General features: G+C 41.3%; 1 protein-coding gene across 6 annotated transcripts in view; it reads right to left on the bottom strand.

The window, feature by feature from the left end:
* The window catches only part of RIN2 (Ras and Rab interactor 2), a 58,617-nt gene that overhangs the window by 21,190 nt on the left and 14,495 nt on the right, over positions 1-22,932 (bottom strand). For 5 of the 6 annotated variants that reach the window (XM_058834910.1, XM_058834906.1, XM_058834907.1 and 2 more), the window contains 4 exons: positions 15,702-15,794; positions 8,845-8,939; positions 1,883-2,075; positions 1,545-1,656 (listed from right to left, as the gene is read on the bottom strand). In XM_058834910.1, the coding sequence (XP_058690893.1) occupies positions 1,545-1,656; positions 1,883-2,075; positions 8,845-8,939; positions 15,702-15,758 (457 nt within the window). In that variant the 5' untranslated portion in view covers positions 15,759-15,794. The remainder of the gene's footprint in view (positions 1-1,544; positions 1,657-1,882; positions 2,076-8,844; positions 8,940-15,701; positions 15,795-22,932) is intronic. The other variant, XM_058834912.1, reaches the window with a different exon arrangement.

The following is a 22,932-nucleotide window of genomic DNA, read 5'->3' as shown; positions in this document are numbered from 1 at the left end:
CTCTTCTTGAATTCTATTCTACTCACTTGTCCTCACCCTAGGCGTGTAGAGCCAAAAGGGAGATAAATTTTCATTCACTCCAAGAAAACATTTTAACCTGAAAACCATTGAAAAACTCAGACAGTTCTGTTGCATGCCAGTGACTTGCACAAAGGGAGAGGAAGGAAGACACGGGCACTGCCTTTCATTTTTCCCCACTTGACATCATTGTTTCTTATTGATACAAATGCTTGTTCTCAGTAGTAATGACAATTATTACTCAGGCTCTCTCTGATGCCAGTAGCAAATCTCACCCCATGACTACACAGGATAAGCAGAAGCAGCTCCTAGAGGGAAATGATCCAGATCTTTTGCCTCTGGTCTAAAACCTCAGCTATGACACATGGCTAAAACCATCAGTAAACACTTCCCCCTTGTGGAAGAACGTTGTTCATAAAAGACAGTATATAATTATTTTCTAGATGGGAATTTATTAGTATAACAAGCCTATAAACACAGCCTTAGGCCACACTTAGATCAACTATTAATGACAATTTTCTCTTCTCTTTGCCTTGCCTTGCTTGTAAATGGAACTAAAACCAGACACATAGAATTAACTTTTTGTTCCTGGGTGCAGGGGAGGGAGAGATAAAAAAAGGAAAAACTCAATATCAGTTTACAAACAGAAATAGAAATTAACTATAGACTCTGTTTCAGGGATGTTTAACTGAAATTGTTGCTAATTTTCTCCCATTTTAAAATTAAAATTAAATAATAATAATAAAAAAATTAAATATTTGCTCCACTTGCAGTTTCAGCACCACATACACTCACCAGCTGCAGCTTCCTTTTTTCATTCCTAAATCTCAAACTTATTTTTCACACCCTCCCTTCTAAAGATATGAGGGCATTATTGGTTCAAAACAATTTGGAGCGCTAACTTTTCTACTAAAAAAAGAAAGAACAAATATAGTTTGAATTAAAAAGAGAAAAAAATTGATCTTGCAACAGAAACAGTTCTAAAGGGCTAAAATCCATTTAGTTATTACACAAAAAAAAAAACCAAAACCAAAAAACCAAACAAACCACCAACAAAAACCACCACCAACAAAACCAAACCAAACAATCCATCCCACACCTAAATTGCAGACAGAGAGAGCTCATGACAGAGTTGCTTCCAAGAACAAGGATGAGCACAAGGAAATGCAAAGACATTTCACTGAAAGCAGACAGGATTGCAGACTCTGTTTCTACAAAAGACATGTAAGTTTCTAAGAGGATAACTACCCATAAAAAGAAATTAATCCTGGATTCAGTAAGGTACACAATGGAAATATTCCACTTGCAGCAACCTTAAGTGTTTCTACATGTGTGCTCTCCTCGTGGCAGAATATGCCTGACCCACTCCCAGAGCCCACCTCAGAGAGCAGGACAGGCAGCCCATGACATTATTTGCAGGACTTTGGGTACCCTCTGCTGTGGGTTTCAGCAGTGTGAATGCTCCTGCATCCCACAGGGAAAAGGTATCTCAGGAACAGCTGAAAAGTATGTAACTCACAACTTACTGTATGTACTTTCTTTTATGGCAAATTCTTTCAGGCAGGCCCCACAGTCACTAGACAGACGCAGAGAGATGACTTTCTTCTGCAGCCTTGCAGATTTCCTAACCAGAAATATCTGTGGTGGAGAAGGCAGAAGGACATGATTTTAGCTTCATCACAGATGCCAGAATAAATACAGATCACATACAAAAAGGAACCAGAACAGCCTCATGACGTCTGCTCTAAAACATACCATAATTTTACTTGGTCATTACTGTATTGGGTCCAACACCATTGGGTGTAAAATGGCAGCACAACATTTGGGAAAAGCATGTCCTCAAAGAAACTGAGATTCTTCTTACCCCAGGAGGCTGTGTCTGCAAAATTTCCATGGCTTCAGTGTCACTCAGACCAAGCTGCAGCCACACAGGGTGAGTATGGAGGAGCTTGTCCAATATGCTTAGTTTGTTGGATAGGCTGTCATATCCAGAGTCCCGGGGGCAGCTTTTTACATCATTTTTCTCAGGAGAGACATTACCCATGTCCTTTATAAGACTGTGGAAAATATAGGAAAAAAAAAAAAAATTAGACACGCTAACCTCCTAGGAACAATCACTCAGATCAGTGAATAGAATTATCACAAAGCTCATGGTACTGCTGACACTCTGGGCTGGTACTTCTCCTACTGAGAATTCTTATATTTAGCACACACAAAGATTCTCTTTAAAGGTTCTCAATTCAAAGCCAGCTTGAAGATAAGCCTTAGCATTCTTCTGTGAGGTGGGAGAAATTCAGCCATCACTTCAGGTACTGTTGTATGCGCTGATGTGATTAACGGAACATTTTGCTTGCCTTCTTTGCTGTGCTAATATACAGAAAAACTTCTCTTCAAGGATATTTATGCAATTCAGACATTTCTACTCCCAGATCGATTGCAAATGCTGCAACCCACAGAAATCTTGCTCTCTCCTGCCTGCCAGAAAAATCTGTTCAATACTCTGACAATGGAGCAATCCACAACCTATTGGTGATCGCTGCACCAGGCACAAGAACTTTGTCTGTCTGGAGAGATTATTTTCACAACACAACTCCACAAACCAGCATCACTTCACCTTATGCCCAGACTACTGTCTCTGCTCCAGCAGCTCTGTTGCCTTCACAGCTGCATATCCATCTTTGCTCCCCTCAGCTAAGAGGTCAGAGTGAGAAGTGAGATGAAGTGAGAAAGAGATGAGAAACCCAAAAAAGAAACAAGAAAAAAATTGTTAAACCCCCAAATAACCCTCCCTAAGGCGCAGCTTCCTTAAAAAAATCTAAGTGGCAGTCACTTCTTATCGTACTCCTGCTAAGTTCTGTAAATATTTATATTTTTTCCATTTTGTCATGAAAGGTCCTTACCTTACATTTTAATACAACACTTCCCAGGATCAGAAACAAGTAAGGAATTGTATATTTACGCTCCAAATTCCTTTGGCTGTGGATTGACTGCTATGTGAGAAATAAAGGCTAAGCTAAGTGTGAATGCTGCAAAGTAATGTAAGGTTAAAATTTATTTGGGGCAGGGCATCTAAAGTTACTTCTACATTCAGTAATGAAGTACAGTTCTTGGAGGCTACAGATTCTTGTTATTAAAAATCCAAATAAACAGAATACTTTGAGAACTCCTTTTGTTATGCAAAGCTTCACCTCCATCCATATAACACAGAACACCCAGTACAAGTGCACGTGTTGCTGACTCAAATTTCTCATTTTTGAGCTAGAAGTACATCCTGTGATTCTCCCCATGCCAGAAATCACCATGGAGCAGCTACTCTGGTAACAGCCTCCTGATGACAAAACTTAGGAACGGACAAAAAGCTCCCTGCAAGTTCTGTCAACTCCCTGAGATGTCAGGCAGAGGATGTGTTCCACTTACAGACTTTGCTGTGGCAGGAGAGGCCCTGGGCGGCAGAGGGCAACACAGCTCCACCTCCCCACTGCACACTGTGCAGCTCTTCTGAATTCTCAGCTTTTGGACAGGTCCTAAGCATCACTAACAGCATCTACCATCTTCATTAAGCCAGTTACTGTACCCTCAGCAAGTGGGTACAGAGTTCACAAGCACAGGAGCACCGAATACTCAAAAAACAAACAAAAAGCCTCTTTGCCCCCCGCAAAAAAACACCCACACCAAAGAAAACAAGCCAAACCAAATTAAAACCCATCAACCAAACAACAGAAAAAAACCAAATGACCAAACTGCTTTCTTCTAGCTTGGCTCAGCAACATCTCTGGAGAGGGCAAGCAAGGAAAGTAAATGGGGAAGAGAACTTTCACTGTATGATCAGATAAGAACAGGCAAAATCATTTGACTTGTCATTACCTGGATCAATTACCACTACCAGCATTTGCCTCTTTCTTTTTCCCTCGTTCTGTTTACTTATTTATGATGTGATGCTTTTCAGATTTCCAAGGCATCTCAAATGCAGATGATTTCCACCACCCCACCACTCCCACCCCCCCACCCCCTCAAGCATCAGAAGCTTTTATTAACTGCCAGTACATCTTCAAGGGGCACAAAATACACAGAAACACATTGAGTGCAGGTGGGAAGTACCTTTTACATCAGTCACAACTGGGTCTGAAACTGTCTCAGTAGGAATACTAGGTTCCCTCCTCAACCAGTTCCAGCAGAGACTAGTGTTGCAATGGATGAATCTCCAAAAGTCAGATCATGAACCACAAAAGTGTTTTTCTGAGCTGCACCTCCAGTAAATATTGCTCAGAAATTTCCTACTCATCCTCAGTGCCAGTTAGCTGCACTACAAACCGAAGGGAGCTGTGGCAAAGAGCAAGTTACACAGCAATGCTGGCTACAAGCTTAGACAGATATAAATAATTCCCACTCCCCTTGGCCAGGAGGTGAAAATGAAATATGCTGCAGGGGGAATATGTCCAAAAGGAAAAAGTTCTTTGCCTACTAAAGACAGGTACCTCACATTCAAAAGAAGGTGTGTGACTGGTACTACATTCTAGCAGTACCTAGAGCTAGAATGCCTAGCATTGCTTGCTACCACAAAACCACCTAAAGCAGGCAAGAGTTTGCACAGGCACGTAGGGTCACGGTGTTCCTCTTTGGTATGAGTGGTTTCATGTTGTCCCACATCCCCTAGACCACCATAAATCAGCAGACTAATTTGAAAGGGGAGTGATCAGGGTTTTGGAACCTCCAGGTACTTACGTGCGCAATCCCTCCCACATGCTGAGATCCAAGGAGGAAGCTCTCTGACCTACATCCACGGGCACCTCCTTGCTGCAGCTACTTCTGCTCCCTCAAGAAATAAGCCAAAGATTATGAATATCTGATCACGACCACAATTTCTGCCACTCCTAAACACTAATGGTTCCAACAACACCAATGCAATTCAGCTAAATCAGCACCAGAATTAGCTATTGCAATCCGTGGGGAGGCACACAGGAATAAGAAACTTTAAAAAAGTTAATTCCTATTCCCAAATAATAAAGAAGGAGGCAGAGAGAAAGATCTAACCTGGCAAACTCTGGAAAAAGCATACCTTGGAAAAACCACACCTGGCAAACCACATACAACCTATGAGAGGCCACTTCCCAAGGCCTGGGAGTAAATGCAGTAAAAAGCCCCACTGGTGTGTTTTGACAGCCTATTTGCAGTGGTCTAGCACTACAGAGCATCATATTCCCAGTTTTCTTTTTTATTCTTAAAATAATTTTAATTAATGGTCTTGGCATTAGACATAAAGTCAAACCCCTGACACATGGGAGTTCTCAAAACTTGTTATGTACTAAGAGTTAGACTAAAATTACTTGGGACTGGGATGAGTGTAACGACTTTGGAAACAATTGCATGGAAAGAATAACCATTTGAATACATGAGCAACAGACTAACTCAAGTGCACTGAACAAGAACAAGAAGTTGCTGTAACCTAAATGCTAGCAAATTATGTTGTATATTATGCAACAACTAAATTCCTCTCCTGGTTTTACTTTCGTTTGGAGGATGTTTGGTCGCTTGGTTTGCGCTACTTGTTCGGGATTTTGAAAAAAAAAAAAAAATATTCCTGATAAAAGACAATCTGACCAGGTCACATTAAACTTAAAATCAAACCACAAATCAGCCTTCATGGATGGTCTGCTTCAATTGAGGGCTGCTACACGGTTCCTCTTCTGTGGGAAAGGTAGGTTTCAACACTACTCATGATGAAACTAAAGAAAACACATGATTCATGCAAGTTTCCTTAGAACTGGGAAAACTCATAAACACGTGGGAAGTACAGAGAGCTAATTGCCAAGATAAACAATATCGTGCTGCATTCCTGATTAGACTTGGCTCACAGTAAAAAAGACAAGGAACAGGCTGAAGCTTGTAACCAGGATGATCCTTGGTCATGGTGTGAACCTTGCTCCAGTCCCACCAAAGCTAACCACCTCACAGTTAACTCAGTTTGACTACCCACTGCAAAATGTCTGGATTTCTGTACATCACAAGCTCATAATCACCCCAGCCCAGTCTATACAGTCATACTGAGCATCAGCTGGGAGGGGCAGAGAGCCACTGGTAACTTGCTGCTGCATCCCATTACAGCTACAAGAACAAGACAAGGTAGCTGGGAAGAAGTTTTCTGGATACTTGCCTACCAGCCAGCAACAACAGAAGTGGTTCTCTGTGCAGGACAGAAGATGGCTCTGCTGAAGTGAGTAACTGCTGTGGAAAAGACAGTAGCACGAGGGCTGTGCAGTGCAGGACACAAGGCAGGGAGCAAAGCTCTGCCCCTGCTCCTTCCATGGGAAGAGAGCAGGAAGGGAATAAGCTGCTGCAGCTGCCACCACCAGCAAAACATTCCTGAACCATTCCACAGGCACCAAGCACCCCGGGAAGCCTGGAGCTTTACAGCCTTCGCTCCAGAAGGACAGCAGGAAGCATCATCCCCTCATGGACACTCACACAGATGTGCAGGGGGGCTGGGGACTCCTAAAAGATCATCCAGGTAAATCCAGGTGGCACCAGTCCCGTCCCACATGCTCCTGCCATTGCATGCAGAAGCTCTCTCGTTACTCTTCCAAAGGTCATTGGAACGGCAGGACAGAAATCTGTCCTACTAATTCCATTTTCTGACAACTCTGCTCAATTGCATTATTGAGATAAATGTCTGCACTGGGAAAAAGGTCAGGCATCAAAAAAATGGGATACTGAAACACTCCCCCTTAAAACACATTTTTTCAAGCCTTTTTGTTTTTTTTTTGCCTGGGTTTTACATATTTACAAGCCAAAGTGGTAAGCCCTTGAATCATTCTTGATATTACTTGGGCCATATGTTAAAAGGAAAGATGAGCCCAAAGTGAAGGAGTATATAAGGTGAGGAGTATAAATCTGAAAGTCACCACATAACCACAAAAAAACCCACACTACAGTACTAAGGTTGCCACAATTTCATGTCCTTATTTTTCTGAATTCAGCCGAGAGCTCTGCAACTGCTGCCTTTGGAGAACTGCTCAGGGTGTCTGTGGATACCTGCTAAGGTGGAAAAAGAGTGAGGAGAAAGGACATTCCATTGAGCTCAAATTTCCCTAGATGCAAATCCAAAGGTCATATCAAGACACCAACTTCTGAACAGCAGAGCATGCAATAAGAACAGCAAGCTACATTAATTGCTGAGTTTTAAATTAACTACAAAGAAATAAAGTTATGACAGTAAACACAGCCTTGTGGGGTGTCTAGTTTAAACCAGAACTCTGGAAAACCTTTGTTGAAATTACTATAATCTTGCTCTGTAGCTCTATATAAAAAGAAAAAGGTGTCAGTGCAAAACTAAATTACATAATTTACACCAACTTTGATACAACTTCTTCCTTATATAGAAGCATCCAGTTCAGAATTGTGTAGTCACAGCAGGTTTGACTTTAGCTCATTAATTCAGACTTCATATTTCACATTATCATCTTGAAGTGAGAGAAAATAATACTTTTTGATAACTATTATTACTTTTCATGGAAACTGCATTATTCACTTTTTAATGGTAGGTTTACTTACATATCTAAAACCAAAATATATTTTGCAGTCAAGATTAACAAATGAAGATTAAAAACCATTCAATAATCAATAAAAAGAAAACTAATGATCTGTAAAATGGGGAGGTTTAGTTTACTGTTTCCAGCTAAGTGCTTCCACCAAGATTTTAGAATCGGTAGATCTTATCCTTTCATGCATATGATGTATTCAAAGATACAAGAAGCCTTTTCTTAACTGAAAAGTAGCTGATGAGCTCTGAAGTTAATTAGCTGAATTCACAAAATGAAGAAAGTATCCTTTCTGCCCCTCTAAAAGAACTGTGCTCTCAAAAGGTTTAAAACTTGAATAAAGTTCAACCAGGGCCATAGCCAAGGACTTTAATTAGTTCAGCTGTCTTACATTCTTTTTTAATACTTGGGCAACAAAGCTGCTGCTTAATGTTTTTGAAAATAATCTACATATGTTTTGCAGTAAATTCTAGCAGATTTCAAGAGAATTCATAGGAAGAAAAAGAAGTAAAAATCTTGGATGTAATTCTAAAAGCAATTTTCCACTTCATTAACTCACTGCTAGAAGAACAAAGCCCAGCAGCTCCAGGGCTAGCCAAGGCTACGCAGACAGATAAAACACATCTACATTGGTTGCTTTCCTCTTGCAACAAATATTTCAGGTAAGTACAAAAATGTGTTCTCTTGTTGACAAAATGACTAAAATATTGATTATCCTCCAGATGTCAATTTAGCAGATGTTACTGTTCAAGAAAAGCCAAAATGCTGGGGTCTCATTCTGTCCACTTAAAGGTACAATTTCACTTTTTTTATGTGCAAGTTACTCATATATAAATTAACTTAAACACATAACCCACATATGCATCAGCTCATAGCAGTCCATATTTTACTTCCCAACCTGAGAGCATAAATAAATCATGTTATTGTGCCTTGAATCTTCAAAGAGCCACTTGAAGCAATGGACATTTTATCTTTCCAGCGTGAAAGCAGAGCTGTGCCACAGACAATGGTAATAATATTAGTAGTTTCCTGCTTTAGACAGTCATCATTATCCAAGGTTTTTAACAAGGAAGTAGAAGTGAAGCTCAGTTGCAATTAGAAGATATTAAGGCAAATACACCAAACAACTGAATCTCCTGCACAAAGGCAAATTCCTTGGCTCAAGAGCAAGATTATCTACACCTCCCATGCTGCAAGGGAGCGACCATAAGTGACCCAAGAAGAAAGCAGGGTGAAAACATTCCTGTCATGGCAGACCCTCCAGAATCATGAAAAGAAACATTTTAATCACCTTTGCCAATCAGCAGGTTCATCTTCCACAGTGAGATCTGTCTGCACCATCTCCTGTTTCAGTTCTCCGATTTCTGAGGCAATTGTGTCAATGAGCTGGAAAGGGACAAAAAATAGTATGACATCAAGTGAGTGGAAGAGGCGTGGCAAAGAAGCCGGGGCAAGCTTAGTCACCAGAGATTACAAACTTTTTCTTTTTTTTGTAAAATTGCATCCTATTTGGACTTCCCCTTGCAAAGGAAGATGTAAAGGTTAGGGTCATGTATAAAGGTTCTCAGAGGAAGAGTAATTCCTGTTTTGTGCCAGTACAAAACCTTACAGTTTGGCTAGCCTTCTAATTTAATGGATAAAATTTGCAGCCTCTGTGCATTATAAATCATCTTACAAGAACTAAATTATTTAACTGTTCATAGCATTTACCTTCTCATAAAAAAAAAAAAAAAAAAAATTAGAAGAATTCCACGTGCAAGAGTTTTATTTCAGAAGGGACAGAAGAGACACTAAGCCAGCATTGCAATACTGTGGAGGACGAAAAGCAATGAAGAAAGAAGGGAGTGGGTGGCTGCTTTTCACATTAGGTTTTGGACTCCATTTGAACGCAACAATTCAATTAAAAAAGAATTGCCCTGCAACCCTTCAGCTCAGGTAGAACACCAACCTAATTCTGGGTACGAGGGCAAAAACTCATTTTAAGGTGGGCAAGATTAGCACTAAGGTTGTACCCTGAGAAATGCAGAATTTGCTACAGCAAGACTTCAGCAAAACACTTTGTTGAGCAGAAGCCAACCATGAAATTTGCAAAGCCTGCTTTCTTGAACGCTCTGTAGCTAAAGTTTGTTTGTCACACCACACCAAGACAGCCTATAAACCCTAGCAGGGTTCCCTCTCTCCGGCCGGGAGGGAACCTAATGAAAGGTGTGCAGTGATGTAGTGATCTCTACCACCACCCCTGCACACCACAGCAAACAAAAACCCTGGCACAAGAAGCAAAAACAGCTTTGGGGTCCAAGTCAGAACAGTCTTCACAGCTGCCCTGAAGGAATGAGCCCAAGTCCCACTCAGGGCAGGCAACTCAGTACAGCAGCACTTTCAAAGAATTGTAGGCATCATTTTCCCTGTAAATTGTTACATTGGAAGTTTTCCTCCACCTCCAAGATTTTCAGCACTCTCCCCTTTGCTGAGCAGCATTATTCCAATCAATTCAAAAGTAGTTTTAGTCTCTACTTACAACTGACCAACTCCAATAAATACACCTTATGTAAGAATGAATTACTATTACCCATGTCCTAAGGGGTTTTTTCTGTCCAAGTCATAGCTCCCAGTGTTGGAAATTATACAAAGTTCAACATTTTTTAATATAACTTTAGTCAGGGGTTTTGTTTGCCTTTGCCCAGAGGAAAAGGAACTGAAGTTTCTTTTCAAAGAACTATTCCACGCCTGAGGTCTGATGAGCTTAACATCTCAGCAGACTGGGATCAGCATGGAAGACACACAAAAGATAACAACCATTAAGGAAAGCCAGCTCCAAACATCGGCCCTGGCATGGTCCGAGACTCCTGGTCTGGGAAGAGATACATAAGAGAATGAAGACTGGTAACCTAATTAACATTAGAGGTGAACGGATCAATAACCAATAGGAAACCAAATACTAAGACCTTGGGACCGGTGAACATTGAACCAATTCATTTCTCTGGGTTTTGACTGAATGCGAAAAATCTAATAAAGACTTGTGTGATGGAATGATTTCCTCTGCACAAACAGGGCAATCAGTGTGTGGATGACCTGGTTTCTGTTGCACATCCTGGCCAGAATAAACTCATGCCTTAAGTCTCTAGCACTAAAGATTGCTGTTGGAGAGTTTTTGTTTTGCCCGTAGTTTCGGTGACACCAGCCACATGTGCCACTGACCCCACGAAGACGTTCCACCTGCTGATTCCCAAACACCCCTGAGTCACGGCAGCCAGATGCGAGCACTGCCTCCCTGGCTCTTCAGGGGGCATCTGGAGGAGCCCAGGCCAGCCTCAGGGAGCAGCCAGAGTGGGGTGAATTTAAGGATTGCCAGCAAAGCTGCTTGGGCTGGTGACTGCATGAAAGCTGAGCTGCTACTCCCCATCAGTCAGCTCTGTTCAAGGAGCTCCTCTTCGTGGGCAGCGTCACCTCAAGTCTGTGGCCATAAAGAGCCATCACAGTGGTGTGTCCTGTTCTCTGGCACGTCTACAGAGGCTGTGTCTCCCAGGCCAATGGTCTCCACAACAAAGGAGCTTCTCAGCACCTCTCCCTGCAAAGTACAATGTATGAGCTCTCTACAGAAGCGTCCATGTGTTTTCAGCCACCTCCTCCACACCTGCCTTGCTGGCAACTGAGTTAACTGTGCTAGTAGGCTTTGACCAGGGCTGTGACAAAACCCACCTCCCTCCCAGAAAACAGAATCTTGGGGCTAAAACTACAGCAAAGAACTCTCATCCAAAATGTAATAACAGTGAAGTAATTCTAATGCTTTTGAAATTGTATGCCTGCCCTGATAAGAACTCTGCAGAAATTATCATTCCCGAGAGGAATTCTTCCATGTTTAGCAATTTTGCTTCTTTTTCTAAAGAGGACTTAAACAAAATGGCAAATCTCAAGCAACCTTATGCTCACATTCTATTCTACAGGCTAAATTTCTTGGGTGTACTACATAGCCTCCATGACAAGTCAGCCTTAGTCTCTGAGCAGTCAATACACTCTGGACAAGGAAACCAGGCAAGTGTGGCATCAAACCCCAAACTGATCTGTGAAGTTCCCCAGGACAGAACACACACCGCAACCCAACCAAGACTAATCACCTACCACCGTGTACTCCACCTGAACTAAAACACTGACCTCTAGGAAGAAGCCTCTCATTTTTTTCTAGAATAAACCACTGATATTTTCTGCAATTTCAAACTAATTTTCCTTAAAGTCTCTTTAATGACAAAAAAAAGTTGCTCTTCTCTTGATTTAAGAAAAGAAAGTCTTATGGAGTTGTATCATTTGTGCATCCCTGCAATTAACTGACACAAACTGTTACAATAGAATTTTTCTATCAAATAATATAAGGTGTACTCATGATTTTATGGCAGCATTTCCCAGTATTTAGCATCAATTACACTTGTGATGATTACACAGCGCACGCGATGCACACATGACAAGATGAGCTGTTAATAACATGTTCCTACAAAACACAGGAAGGATCCTGGCTATGTACTATCACTGCCTCCAGCCCTGGGGAAACACACAGCAGCAGAAGGCTCTGCCTTTTTGGTGCAAGGCTAAGAATATTGGAATTCTTCAAAGAGACTTCTCTATTCGCAAGAAGTGTGGTAGCTCTTTGGCTGGAAATAATGGGAAAACTCACCCTTTTGTTTCAGTAGACTTAAAACCAACATGGTAATTAGCAACTTCCAAAGGAAAATGCAACTGAAGTGGATGTATACATTTGTCAGAGGCCACTGTTGGTGTAAAACAGCATACATAAGCCCAAAGACTTAAAAAGTAATCAGAAAGAATCTGTTGTGGGCTGTCTAGGTCTGTGAAATAGATATTACCCTGCTATGCCATAGAAAGAGGAGGTTTACCTGAAAAATGCATTGGGAAGCATGACATCTTCTCAGGTGGTTAATTAATCAGTATCTCTTAAAAATCAAAATTAAAATGAGATCTTATATAACATGATAAAATAGCTATTTTTTTTGTAATTATTTTCCTTTGGAATTTATTTCTGTTTACAATAAATATAAATTAATTGGGAATTTATTTCTCTACTTATATATAAAGCTCCGTCTGTTAATTCAAAAGACACTACAGTATAACCACTGTAAACCCAAATAATAATTATGACTCAGGCAACATGAATTCACATAGCAGCCCCATACAGTATTGCCCAACCAAATCAATCCTAAACATTAGATTGCCAAATACTCATGTACTAACTGTTTACATTCCTAACATTTATGAATGAAATAATGAAATGCAAACATCTTAAACTACAGTATTTCCTTTCATAAGGCACCACAGTCTGCTTATTGTCAATTGATTCTGAGCTCAACAAGACTGAGCTCAGCTTTTGGGGACTGGCAAGGGTGACAGTGAAACTCCTACATACAGGCCACAAACATGGCACCTCAGCACCCCATCACTCTCTCACCACAACATCTATTTTTGCTTTGCATAATTCAGGATGTTGTACAAGCAGCAAAAATCAGAGCCAGTGTGTTCACCAGAAGCAACTCACTCCTCAGGGGCTCCAGTTGCACTTGTGAAGCTGTTCTGTCGACACTCACATTACTGTCATGCATCAGGAAAAGCGCGTGCCCAGTACCAGATATAGACAGTGCCTCTCCCAGAAGCCCAGCATAACTACAGCTCTTATTACTCACTTGACTTGAAGAGTTTCCTGTTCCCAAGAAGAAGACAGGTGGCTTTGATTTGATGTCTGTTCCCAGACATTTTCAGAAAAAGCCGTGTGACAACTGAATTCCTGCTTTTTGTGTTGAAATGTAAATAAGAGAATTAACGAAACTGCCATCATTCTGAGAGCGCACTGAAAGAGTCAGCCAAGATGACCACTGCAGAATGTTTCCAAGCCCTGAGATTTACAAGAGCTCAAGAGGAAACAGTAAGATGGGTGCTTCTAATCTGGCAAGGGGACATAGGCTGAAGACAGCGAGATCAGTATCAGGCTGGACAAATGAGCCTCAGCGCTTACCACTCCCCCTTCCTGCCAGCATCCCATTTTTCATTCTTTCTGGAGACCTGCATCCTCTTTGGCATCACATCTTTTCCTTCCTGTTTTGATAAGCAGAATGTAGCAACCCTCACAGAGGGCCCTGTGTGACGAGGTGGCCAAATGCCAGAGACAAGCCCGACTAGAACGCTGCTTCTGGACTCGTGCAAGCCTCTGAACACAGTCCAATATTTTGAGATACGGCTGCAGATTCTGGTTATTTTGCACAGTGAGCTATGAATTTGCAGCGCCACTGACATTGTTCAGCATCTTAGTCATTAGAAACAAAGTTACACCTGATGCTTGGTTTTGGAACAGAAAAGCTTTACTGGTGTAAAATCTCTGATGCCAGTTCAGCAAACACTGGAACATTTTGATGAGAAGGAGAATAATTCAGTAAAGAGGACATTTGTCAGAGACACATATTCAGCCCCTTGCCTTACCACAGATTCTCTCTGTAACCACTGGCAAGCTATTCAGTCCCAGAATTATCCAAGACTAGCCCCATCTTTCTTCATTCTTACTACTTGCTGGCTCTGAGCATTCAGCAATGACACAATGTAGAGTCCACAGAATTTAGACTCTAAAACTAGACTTCTGCTCTGTCTAAAATGGGGACAATACTGTTTTCCTTGTGTACTAACAGTCAAAAGAATGCCTGTGAAAAAAACTAAGAGATGGTCAGAAGCTGTAGCAATGAGAACTGCTGCAAGAGCCAGGAAAAAAATATCAAGTTGGAATTTCCCACTGGTATTTTTGTCAGTGATTCTTCTGGCAAATGTTGCTGAGGATGGTAAGATACTCCCTTAAGAAGATTTAAGCACCCTGAGAATGTGCATGTGTGGTAAAGGTTTCTTAGGCAACTTAACAAGCACAACATGAGAGCCATATGCAAGTACAGAGCACAGTCTGTGCACGGGGGAGAGCACTCTGAAGAACAGATCAGCAGGGATAAAAAGCCATAGCTTGCTTACTAGGTCTCATAAACACAGACAGACAGGCAAATTAAAATAATTCAAACCAAAAAATCTGGGGTGCCAAGTATTTTGCTTGCTCACCAGCTCAGCTGTAGCAAACAAATGTAACTGCTGTCACAATTCTACTGACATGGAGGAGGGAAGGAAAAAAAAGATAATTTCACTGTACACACACAAGCTATCAGGTGCACTGCACACAGGCTGGGCACACTGATGGCCTGCAGCTTCCAATCCCAATCCCACACTCTGTGCTCAGAACAATGGTCCAGCAGTGCAACTTCCCAGAGATGGTGAGAGGTCTGGAAAAGTAGCTCAGAGGAATCTTTTTCCCTGCCAGCATATCCTTAAGAAAATTTAGGACCTTAGTTTTCTAATTGACAATTGTGGAGGAAGGCCAGTCCTCTGAAAGGCTCCGTCCTCGGAGATCTGCTCCCTAAGATAAAACAGAACTACTTATTCATGGTGACTTCTGCCCCAGAGGAAGAGAAGGAATGGGAACAGCAACCCCAAGATGGCAGCATTAGCATCTTTCACTGGAAGAGGCTTCAGCAAGTGATGAATATTCTAAGGGATGTGATCACGGTAAATTAATTTAGTGCTCAGAAACACTTGCAAATTTTGATGGCTCCCTAGAGCAAAACCCTGCCCAGCAAGGCAGCCACTGTGACACTGGCACATAGTTAACAGGATTCAGTCATCTTTTGAAAACTGCACTGCAGCCTGGCTTTTTAGGATGCCTATTGTTCTCAAATTAGGCAAGGAAGTGAAACCAATTTTCAGTCCAGTAATGGAAATCATAAACCTGTATGACAACTTTAAGTGACACAAATCCAGTTTATGAAGGCTTCAATAATTTTATGCCTGTGCATAATAAAGCTTATGTTCTCAGCACTAGTGGCAAAGAAAGCCATCACCTACTTTACACCAAATATTCTATTCCATGTACAGAAAAAAATATACAAGTGAAATACCTGGGGGGTAAATTAGCCACAAATCTGCCTCTAAAAAGAAATGCTCAAGAAGTACTTTCTGTTTTACAGAAAAGGCTTACTATGTATCACAGAGTACTGCACATTCTGCAGCACTCATTTCACATAAACCCACATACTTTATGTTCTGCATAAATATCCTCTTTACCTTAAAGAAACTTCCTCTTTTGTCCACACAACGGGTTTTCATTGTCAAAGACGACATCTTCCCTGAGAAGACTCCACTGTATGCCTTGATCTCCTAAAAGGAGACACACATTTGTAATGGTTAGTCCAGTCTGTAGGAAATTCCTCTGCAATTCCAAGCCACAGAAACAGTCACAACAAGCCTTCTGCCAAACCCTTTCTGTCAACAGCATTGTGCCATTTATTTCCTACCAGAGTCCTTACATATCCCTTCAGTTCATTATTTTTCCATAAATTGCTTCAAAAATACAGTGCTGCTCAGAGTTCTCTATCTCTCCCTTCTTTTCACAGCTGATCCTGTAGCTGTGACTAGATTTTAATGTGCTCATTAAAAAGGAATTCTAAAACATAATGATTGCTTTCTTTGTTTACTTGACCTCAGTCTGCAGAACAAACAGAACAAAATGTTAGATGTCATTACAATGCACTTTCAAATGTTACAGAATTAGCAGGACTTATCTGGAGGGGAAAAACTGGTTTAAAATCACCCACAAGGGAGGAAACACTCTACCAATAAAGTAAAAACCAACAAACAACAGCAACAAAAAGACCAAACACCCCCCAAAAAATGCTGCTTCAGGTTTCTAAAATGCAATTGAGTCATATTCAAGTCAGGAACTGAAGATGAAGTTAGGAAGAAGTTGCATTTTCTGCTTTCAGAAAAAGTGAAGCCCAGGACAATACACTAATGCATCCATCATATGAGGAATATCAATTACCATCTGAAAGTAGAGAGGCAGAGTTCCTCTAAAGTCACAACCAAATCACACCAGCAATTTGTGAGTCAGCTTCTGAACTAAGGAGGAGTCAGTTCCATGGCTAAAAAGTCCTCCTAGGTTTTTTACCGGTGAGCTGTAATCACATTTAAAAAGCCTAATTTATCTCCTTGCCTACACATTTTCCAAACACATAGCAGGGAGTTATGTTGAAAGTTTCAGCTACCAAAGGGAAAATAATGCAACTGCAAAACATTACAGAGCAGAGATAGAGACACAGCTTTTGATTTTATACAAGCAGAAATTTAAAAAAAAAAAAAAAAAAAAAAGCTGTCAGCAGCAGTGAAAAACCCAAGTTTAGTGGTGTGGCTGCAGAGGGAGATGGAGCAGAACAAAGCAGCTGGGACAGAGAATGCTGACAGGTAAAAACCCAAATTTGACACATACCCCACATCAAACACACACAGGCTTCTGCTTCCCTCTAATGCCTTGTGAGAAAGATTTGACACGGGTAAGGAAGACCAAGGCAGAAGGAGCTTAAATGAAAAAAAGGGTTAAATGAAAAACCCTGGCGAACAAAAGTACATGAGAAAACTGAGAGATACAAGCAGGAGAAAAGAAACATTTTAGTTTTAACATGTAGCAAGAAGCTTTAAATAGTTCGCCTTGTTTCCAGAGGTCCTACCACAACAGCACTAGAAAAGGTTACATTTTTCCACTTGGATTCGGGCTAAAAAGCAGCCATACCAGAAAGCTCAGGAACCTGTCTGTTTTCCAGGCAGGATTTGCAGACTTTGAGGGCTGAAAGAAAAATCTTGAATTCTGCATTACTGTGCAAAACCAAACACTAGAGGATGCGCAAGAGAAGAAAAAAAAACAAACCAAAACATTGCTGGGGAAAAAAAAATTAAAAATAAAAAATTTCAACTTTCTTTCTAAATCAGTATATTTAAAGGATACACTCCTGGTGAAGCTCTAAAGAATTGTGAACTGTGTTTCTTTGCCTAGAAGTGCACCTAAAAAACTTGACTACATTAATCCCGTAAGAGATGATGTTCAGGCAAGTAGGTGGTTTGCAGGTTAAATGAGTTAAGCTCCATCTCCACATTTACCACATACACAAGGGTACAGAGCAGTTGTTGCCCTCTGGGGAGCATAAGAAATTTTTTTTTTTTTTTTAAAAAGAGATCTTTACATAAATTCTGGAAAGAAATTTTGCACCTGAGAGTGTTACAGTGGAGGGAGACCCAAAAAACCCAAAAAAGAATTAGAAAAAACCCTCAAATTTCCAAGTTGATCCTATTCCCTTAATGAGAACACCAAATTAAATGACACAGAAAGAAACCCAGAGATTTTAAAGGAGTTACATTTTAGAGGGTTATGATCTGCAGTTGTCTGTACATCTCTAGTCTCAGTCATTAATCACTCCATTTGCAAACAACAACCCCTTCGCAGGAAATCTCACGGGTTTAAATTTTTTTTTTTCAATTTAACCACAAGGATGTCTGCATGCAATCCGATTACCAAAATAAGACCATGCTGGGACTTTAACATTCTCCACTCAAATGTCCAGAGGAAGGAAAACACACAAATAAAGAGTTTTTGCCATTCAAAGAGCGGTATGACTCCAGTCAGAAGAAAGCCTCAAACAAAACCACTGCTTATTTCACTTGTAAGAGGTTCTGGAACTCTTAAACCTCTTCATAACTTCTATTACTGTCACTATTTATGCAGCATTACTGCTATCTGTAGGACCTTAACTCTGAGCCTCAGCTGGGCTCTTCTCAGCTCCACACAGCCAGTGAATCAATCCCCACCACCTTTTGTGGTCAACAATGTAATTTCACCCTAATTTAGGGTAACCTAAATAATGTTTCATGTTTGAGTGGGTTTTAGTATTTCTGACTAAAATCAGCACAATGGGAAACTCTGCTGGGCTTTTATGTATTTGTTGGGAAGGGTTCTTTTGATGCAGATACCTCTTTTTCACCATCCAATACACAAGAAAACACTAGAGCTTGCTGGTAAAATTGATGGCCAGGCTGAGTGAAAACCTGGGGATGGGCTCCTACTTTGGAGCTGATAGGTACCTCCACAACATGCAGAAAAAACTGCAGAAAAACAAACCTTCTGTCAGAATGTTCCATTTCTCTAAACAGCTGTGCACATCTGATTCTTACTCAGATCCAACAGGCTGGAAAACCACTGCTCTGAGGTCGTCCTTGTTGAGTTTGGACCGTATGAGGCTGTCAGAAACAAAAAATCTCCCTCCTCTGATTAGGAAGCTAGGTGGAGAAAGTCTGCAAAACATGTAATCTCCTGTACCTACTGGAGAGAAGTCTTTTCTTCTCCTCCTGTGTTCCAGGCACTGAGGCAGAGAGCCCAGACAGATTCACCCAGACCCTGCCCAGGTGCTGCCTGCTCAGAAAGCCACCTGGAAATGTCACCAGGCTGCAGGAGCCAGCTCACTGTGTAATTCACATGGCCTTTTGCCCGGCCATCTGGAGAGAAGCCTTCTCTGCATCCCAGTGCTTTGTCCCAGCTCTCTGCAGGCAGCAGATGCCAGACAGTTCCTACCCACAGCACTGCCTTCCTGCAGCTCCCCACACCCAGGACAGAGATCCTGTGTGTGACTGACAAGACAGGGCAGGGCAGGGAGAAGGGCAAGATCTGACTGCTTGGAAAATTTCCCTCATGTTCAGTGCCATTGGCATGGATGCTCACGCCCATGCAAGCTGTATGTTGCAAAAAGAAAGGAGTCTTTCTTCCATTCCCTTCTCTGCTGTTTTCCTTCACACAGGAATGCCAGAGCACCTTTCACACGCCTGTATGCAACCTGACTTCTGACTCCTCATCAAAACAGCTCCTACTTTACTCCCTCTACTGCAATTTTATTTGGTTTTTTTTGCATGTTCTTATACTTAACTATACTAAAGCTAATGACCACCTCACTGGACTTTTCAGGATCCTTCCCTTTAATCTTCTCATTCCACTCCTACCTCTATGAAGCAAAACATCCCATTTTTTTTAGCTGGAAGTCCTAGCAAAGACAGACAGTCTGTCTGTATGCCCCTCCTGAGCTCAGCCACAGCAATCTGAGGAACGTATGAAGTCCCTGCCCCTCCTTAACCCGTCTCTGCTCAACTTCCTAAGCAATCAAGGCTATCCAACTGCACCAGCTTCCTCTTCCTTAGGTCCTAACTAGGCTTTTTGATCTTTTGGACAACCTAACAAGACCTGACTGACAAAACACAGACAAAAAGATAGCAGGAAGAGAGTCCATGTATGCCACCAGTGAAGGAAGAGACCTGCAGCCTTCCTTTTGCTGGCTGACCCACAGAATTATAACCCTTTTCCCCCTGTATTTTAAATATAAGTTACTGCACTGAAGAAACTCAGTCTGCCCTCTTTCATTCTCCATCTGTAAAGGCTGTGCAATCACTGAGCGCAGACTGTCACAGACACTACCTCAGGTAAATTAAGAAAGGGTTTTACCGTTCTGCAGCCAAGAAAACACAGGAGAAAATATCAGTCCAGACCTTATGTATAAGCTGGCAAAGGTCAGCTGATGTCAGAAGCTAATGCTGATTGCTACGTGTCAGTGCATCCCCTTGGCCAACAGTGGGGTACAGCTGGAATACAATCCCTACTGCCCCATAACAGAAGAGCATGGAAGCTAGGCAGAAGCCACTGCAGATCTATTTGTAAAACCTATGGTGAATTAGTGTCATATTACAATCAATTTTTACAGCAATTTATAAATACATACTATTGAAACAACTAAAATTCATTTGGTGAACCCATTTTCTGTTGGGTTAAAGTGGAAACCAGAAACAGGAAGGATAAATACATTTTACGTAATTTTAAAAAGTAAAAATACCCCACCCTGCTCAATTGCAACTTTACACTTGACAATATGCCAAGAAATATAAACAGTACTTCAGATTTTCAGCAAATGCAATCATCCTCATGCAGTTCATTTCCCTGTTCTCCTAGTGCATTTGTCAGTCCCAGGGAGCAGGCTGTGCTCATCTCTAACCTACAAAGCTCTGGTTTGTCCAATTACTCTGACCTTATCTGAATCTTGGCAAAATTAAACTTTTCCTTTTTGAAAGTATTTCCTCTGAGAAGCTGACTGCAAGCCTCCTTCCAAGAACATAGATACAACTGAGCACAGTATCACTTTGAAAATCTATCAAATAAGACCTTCAGTCTGCAAACTATCACTGGTGCCAGGATCTGGAAGACCTCTCAACTCAAATGTCGCATTGTGTTAACACAGCTGTATCCACAAGCAAAATGCGAGAGGATTATGTAAAAAGAAATTCTAATTTCCATCATTCTTCTGGCTGCAGAAAGGGTTTACAGTCTTTTTTTTTTTTCTTTTTTTTAAAATTCAAGTAATGCAAGGGCACATTACTTGTAGAAAACCAAGTAAGAAATACAGCAAAAATGGAAAGTCAACCTTTACACTGGTGGATTTTTCTATTTTGCCATTTTATTGAAAGAGTTTAAAAAACCTTGGAAGTAACAAAAATTCCCTCACCCTCCTTTTCCTTCAAGCACTCTTTATACTTTTATCTTTGCTGCCTGAACAGAATGTGTTTGTGTGAGATGCTCCCCTGAGGAAAGCCACCAGTATGATGTCACTGAGTACTTAAGTCAGTATTTCTGTCCTAGATGTAAAAAAGATCTTACAAAGATAGACATTCCCTACACACGACTGTTTGCAATCCTTTCCAGGAAACAATACTGTCTTCATAAACTGCAAAGGAAACATAAATATGCAACACTCCCAACTTTTCAAAGGCAAAGAGGGGGTCACAGGTAAACTGTATCAATGCTGCTCATCTCGCTTAACATAACAATGCTGTTAAATTACAACCATCTCTCCAAGGAAACTCCACCTCACCATGCCTTAAGCCACCAAGTACTAGCTAGTGCTTAAGAAAGACACGTGGACAGAATGATCTTCAGGGACTGTGACAAGAAACTCACCCAGACAGATCGATTTTCAGGAGCTGTGATCCAGCCTATGTGTCGGTCATGACATATTTATCATCATCATCATCATCGGAGTCAGCCTGAAGTGGGAACATCACTACCAGACTTATCCACTGATCTTTCTACATCTGGTTTCAGCCAGTCATCACTCCTGCCTCAACCCATCTTTTGCCTGCAGGCTTATTTTTTCCCCCTTGATTCCAGATCCTACTTGCTGGCAGCCTTTTATGAGACTAAAGGATAAAGAGGAGTTATTACTTTGATCTCGTTTTACCACAGCACTTTCAGGAGAGGCTTTAAGTCCCATCAGATTTTGGGCAGATCCACTGTCTCACTCTCAGCTGTCTACCCACTTCCTTTATCTATGAAGCCATAAATTCAAAAATGAAAGCATCTGAAAATCCTGTCTGAAAAGGGCACAAGAAGTGGCCTGGCTCTGCTCCCACCAACATGAGCAGACATGGCATCACTCTTTCCAGCAGGAGCATATGCAAACACTGAATGCCTCAGAACAGCCAATCCTCAAGCTTTGCAGAGCACGGAGAGTTCTGTTTGCTGCTAGTGCTGTCTCTCTGTGCCCCTTCCCAAGTTTCTTCTTCCTCTCTTCCACTAAACAACCTCTTCCTGCTAGCTGCCATGGCATACTTTCCACATTACTGAAAAGGAATAAAACCCCAAGTCATTTCCTCTGGCACAGCATTTAGTCATGGAGGATACTACTAAATCTCTTATAAGAGAATAATTGTTTGTTGATACATCCATGTCTTGTTTTGCCTCTGGAAATGTCAGAGAAATACATTTAGGAAGAGACTGATTTTGATTTGGATAACCTTTCAGAAGGTTTCTATTCTTCCCAAATTCCCTGGCCTAGATACTTCACAAAAACTAGCATTTCTTGTGGTATTTCTGTAATTTCCACTTACTATCCCTACCAAAACCACTGAATAATACAAATAAAAACATTCACAAGTGTTTCCAAACATCTTAAAAAAGTTTATCGTAGAGCTGCACTTCCTGGAAGAAGCAAGGAAAAGTAATTGCTTGAATTACAATATTAGCTTCACTGTCTAGAGAAACTCCAGAATTCATAGCAACACTTCCATGCAAAAGGACATGGGGTACAGCACCTGCATTAGATGGACACTCAGAAGACAACTATCTGCTGGGCTTGACCCCGGCTTATTTTAGGCACCTGGGAAAAGCATCTCTCCCCTGTACCATGAAAGCCAGAGCAGGATGGGGGTTTCAGTGCTCAGTTCCTAACTCTTATCTCCTGGCCCAAAAGAGGCATCAAAACACAGCTCTGTCCACTCCACTGCCAGAGTGAAAATCCTCCATGCAGCAAGGGGGAAGAAGAGACCTGACTTCTGATGGTTCTGAGAGCCTGAACACTTCCATCTACTCGCATATTTCCATGATCCTGGAATTGCAGCATGGCTTGGGTTGGAGATCTAAGAGGGTCTTGTTCCACTC

Source organism: Poecile atricapillus, chromosome 3 (genome assembly GCF_030490865.1).
Source record: "Poecile atricapillus isolate bPoeAtr1 chromosome 3, bPoeAtr1.hap1, whole genome shotgun sequence".
Classification (NCBI taxonomy): domain Eukaryota; kingdom Metazoa; phylum Chordata; class Aves; order Passeriformes; family Paridae; genus Poecile; species Poecile atricapillus.
This window is presented reverse-complemented; position numbering and strand designations above follow the sequence as displayed.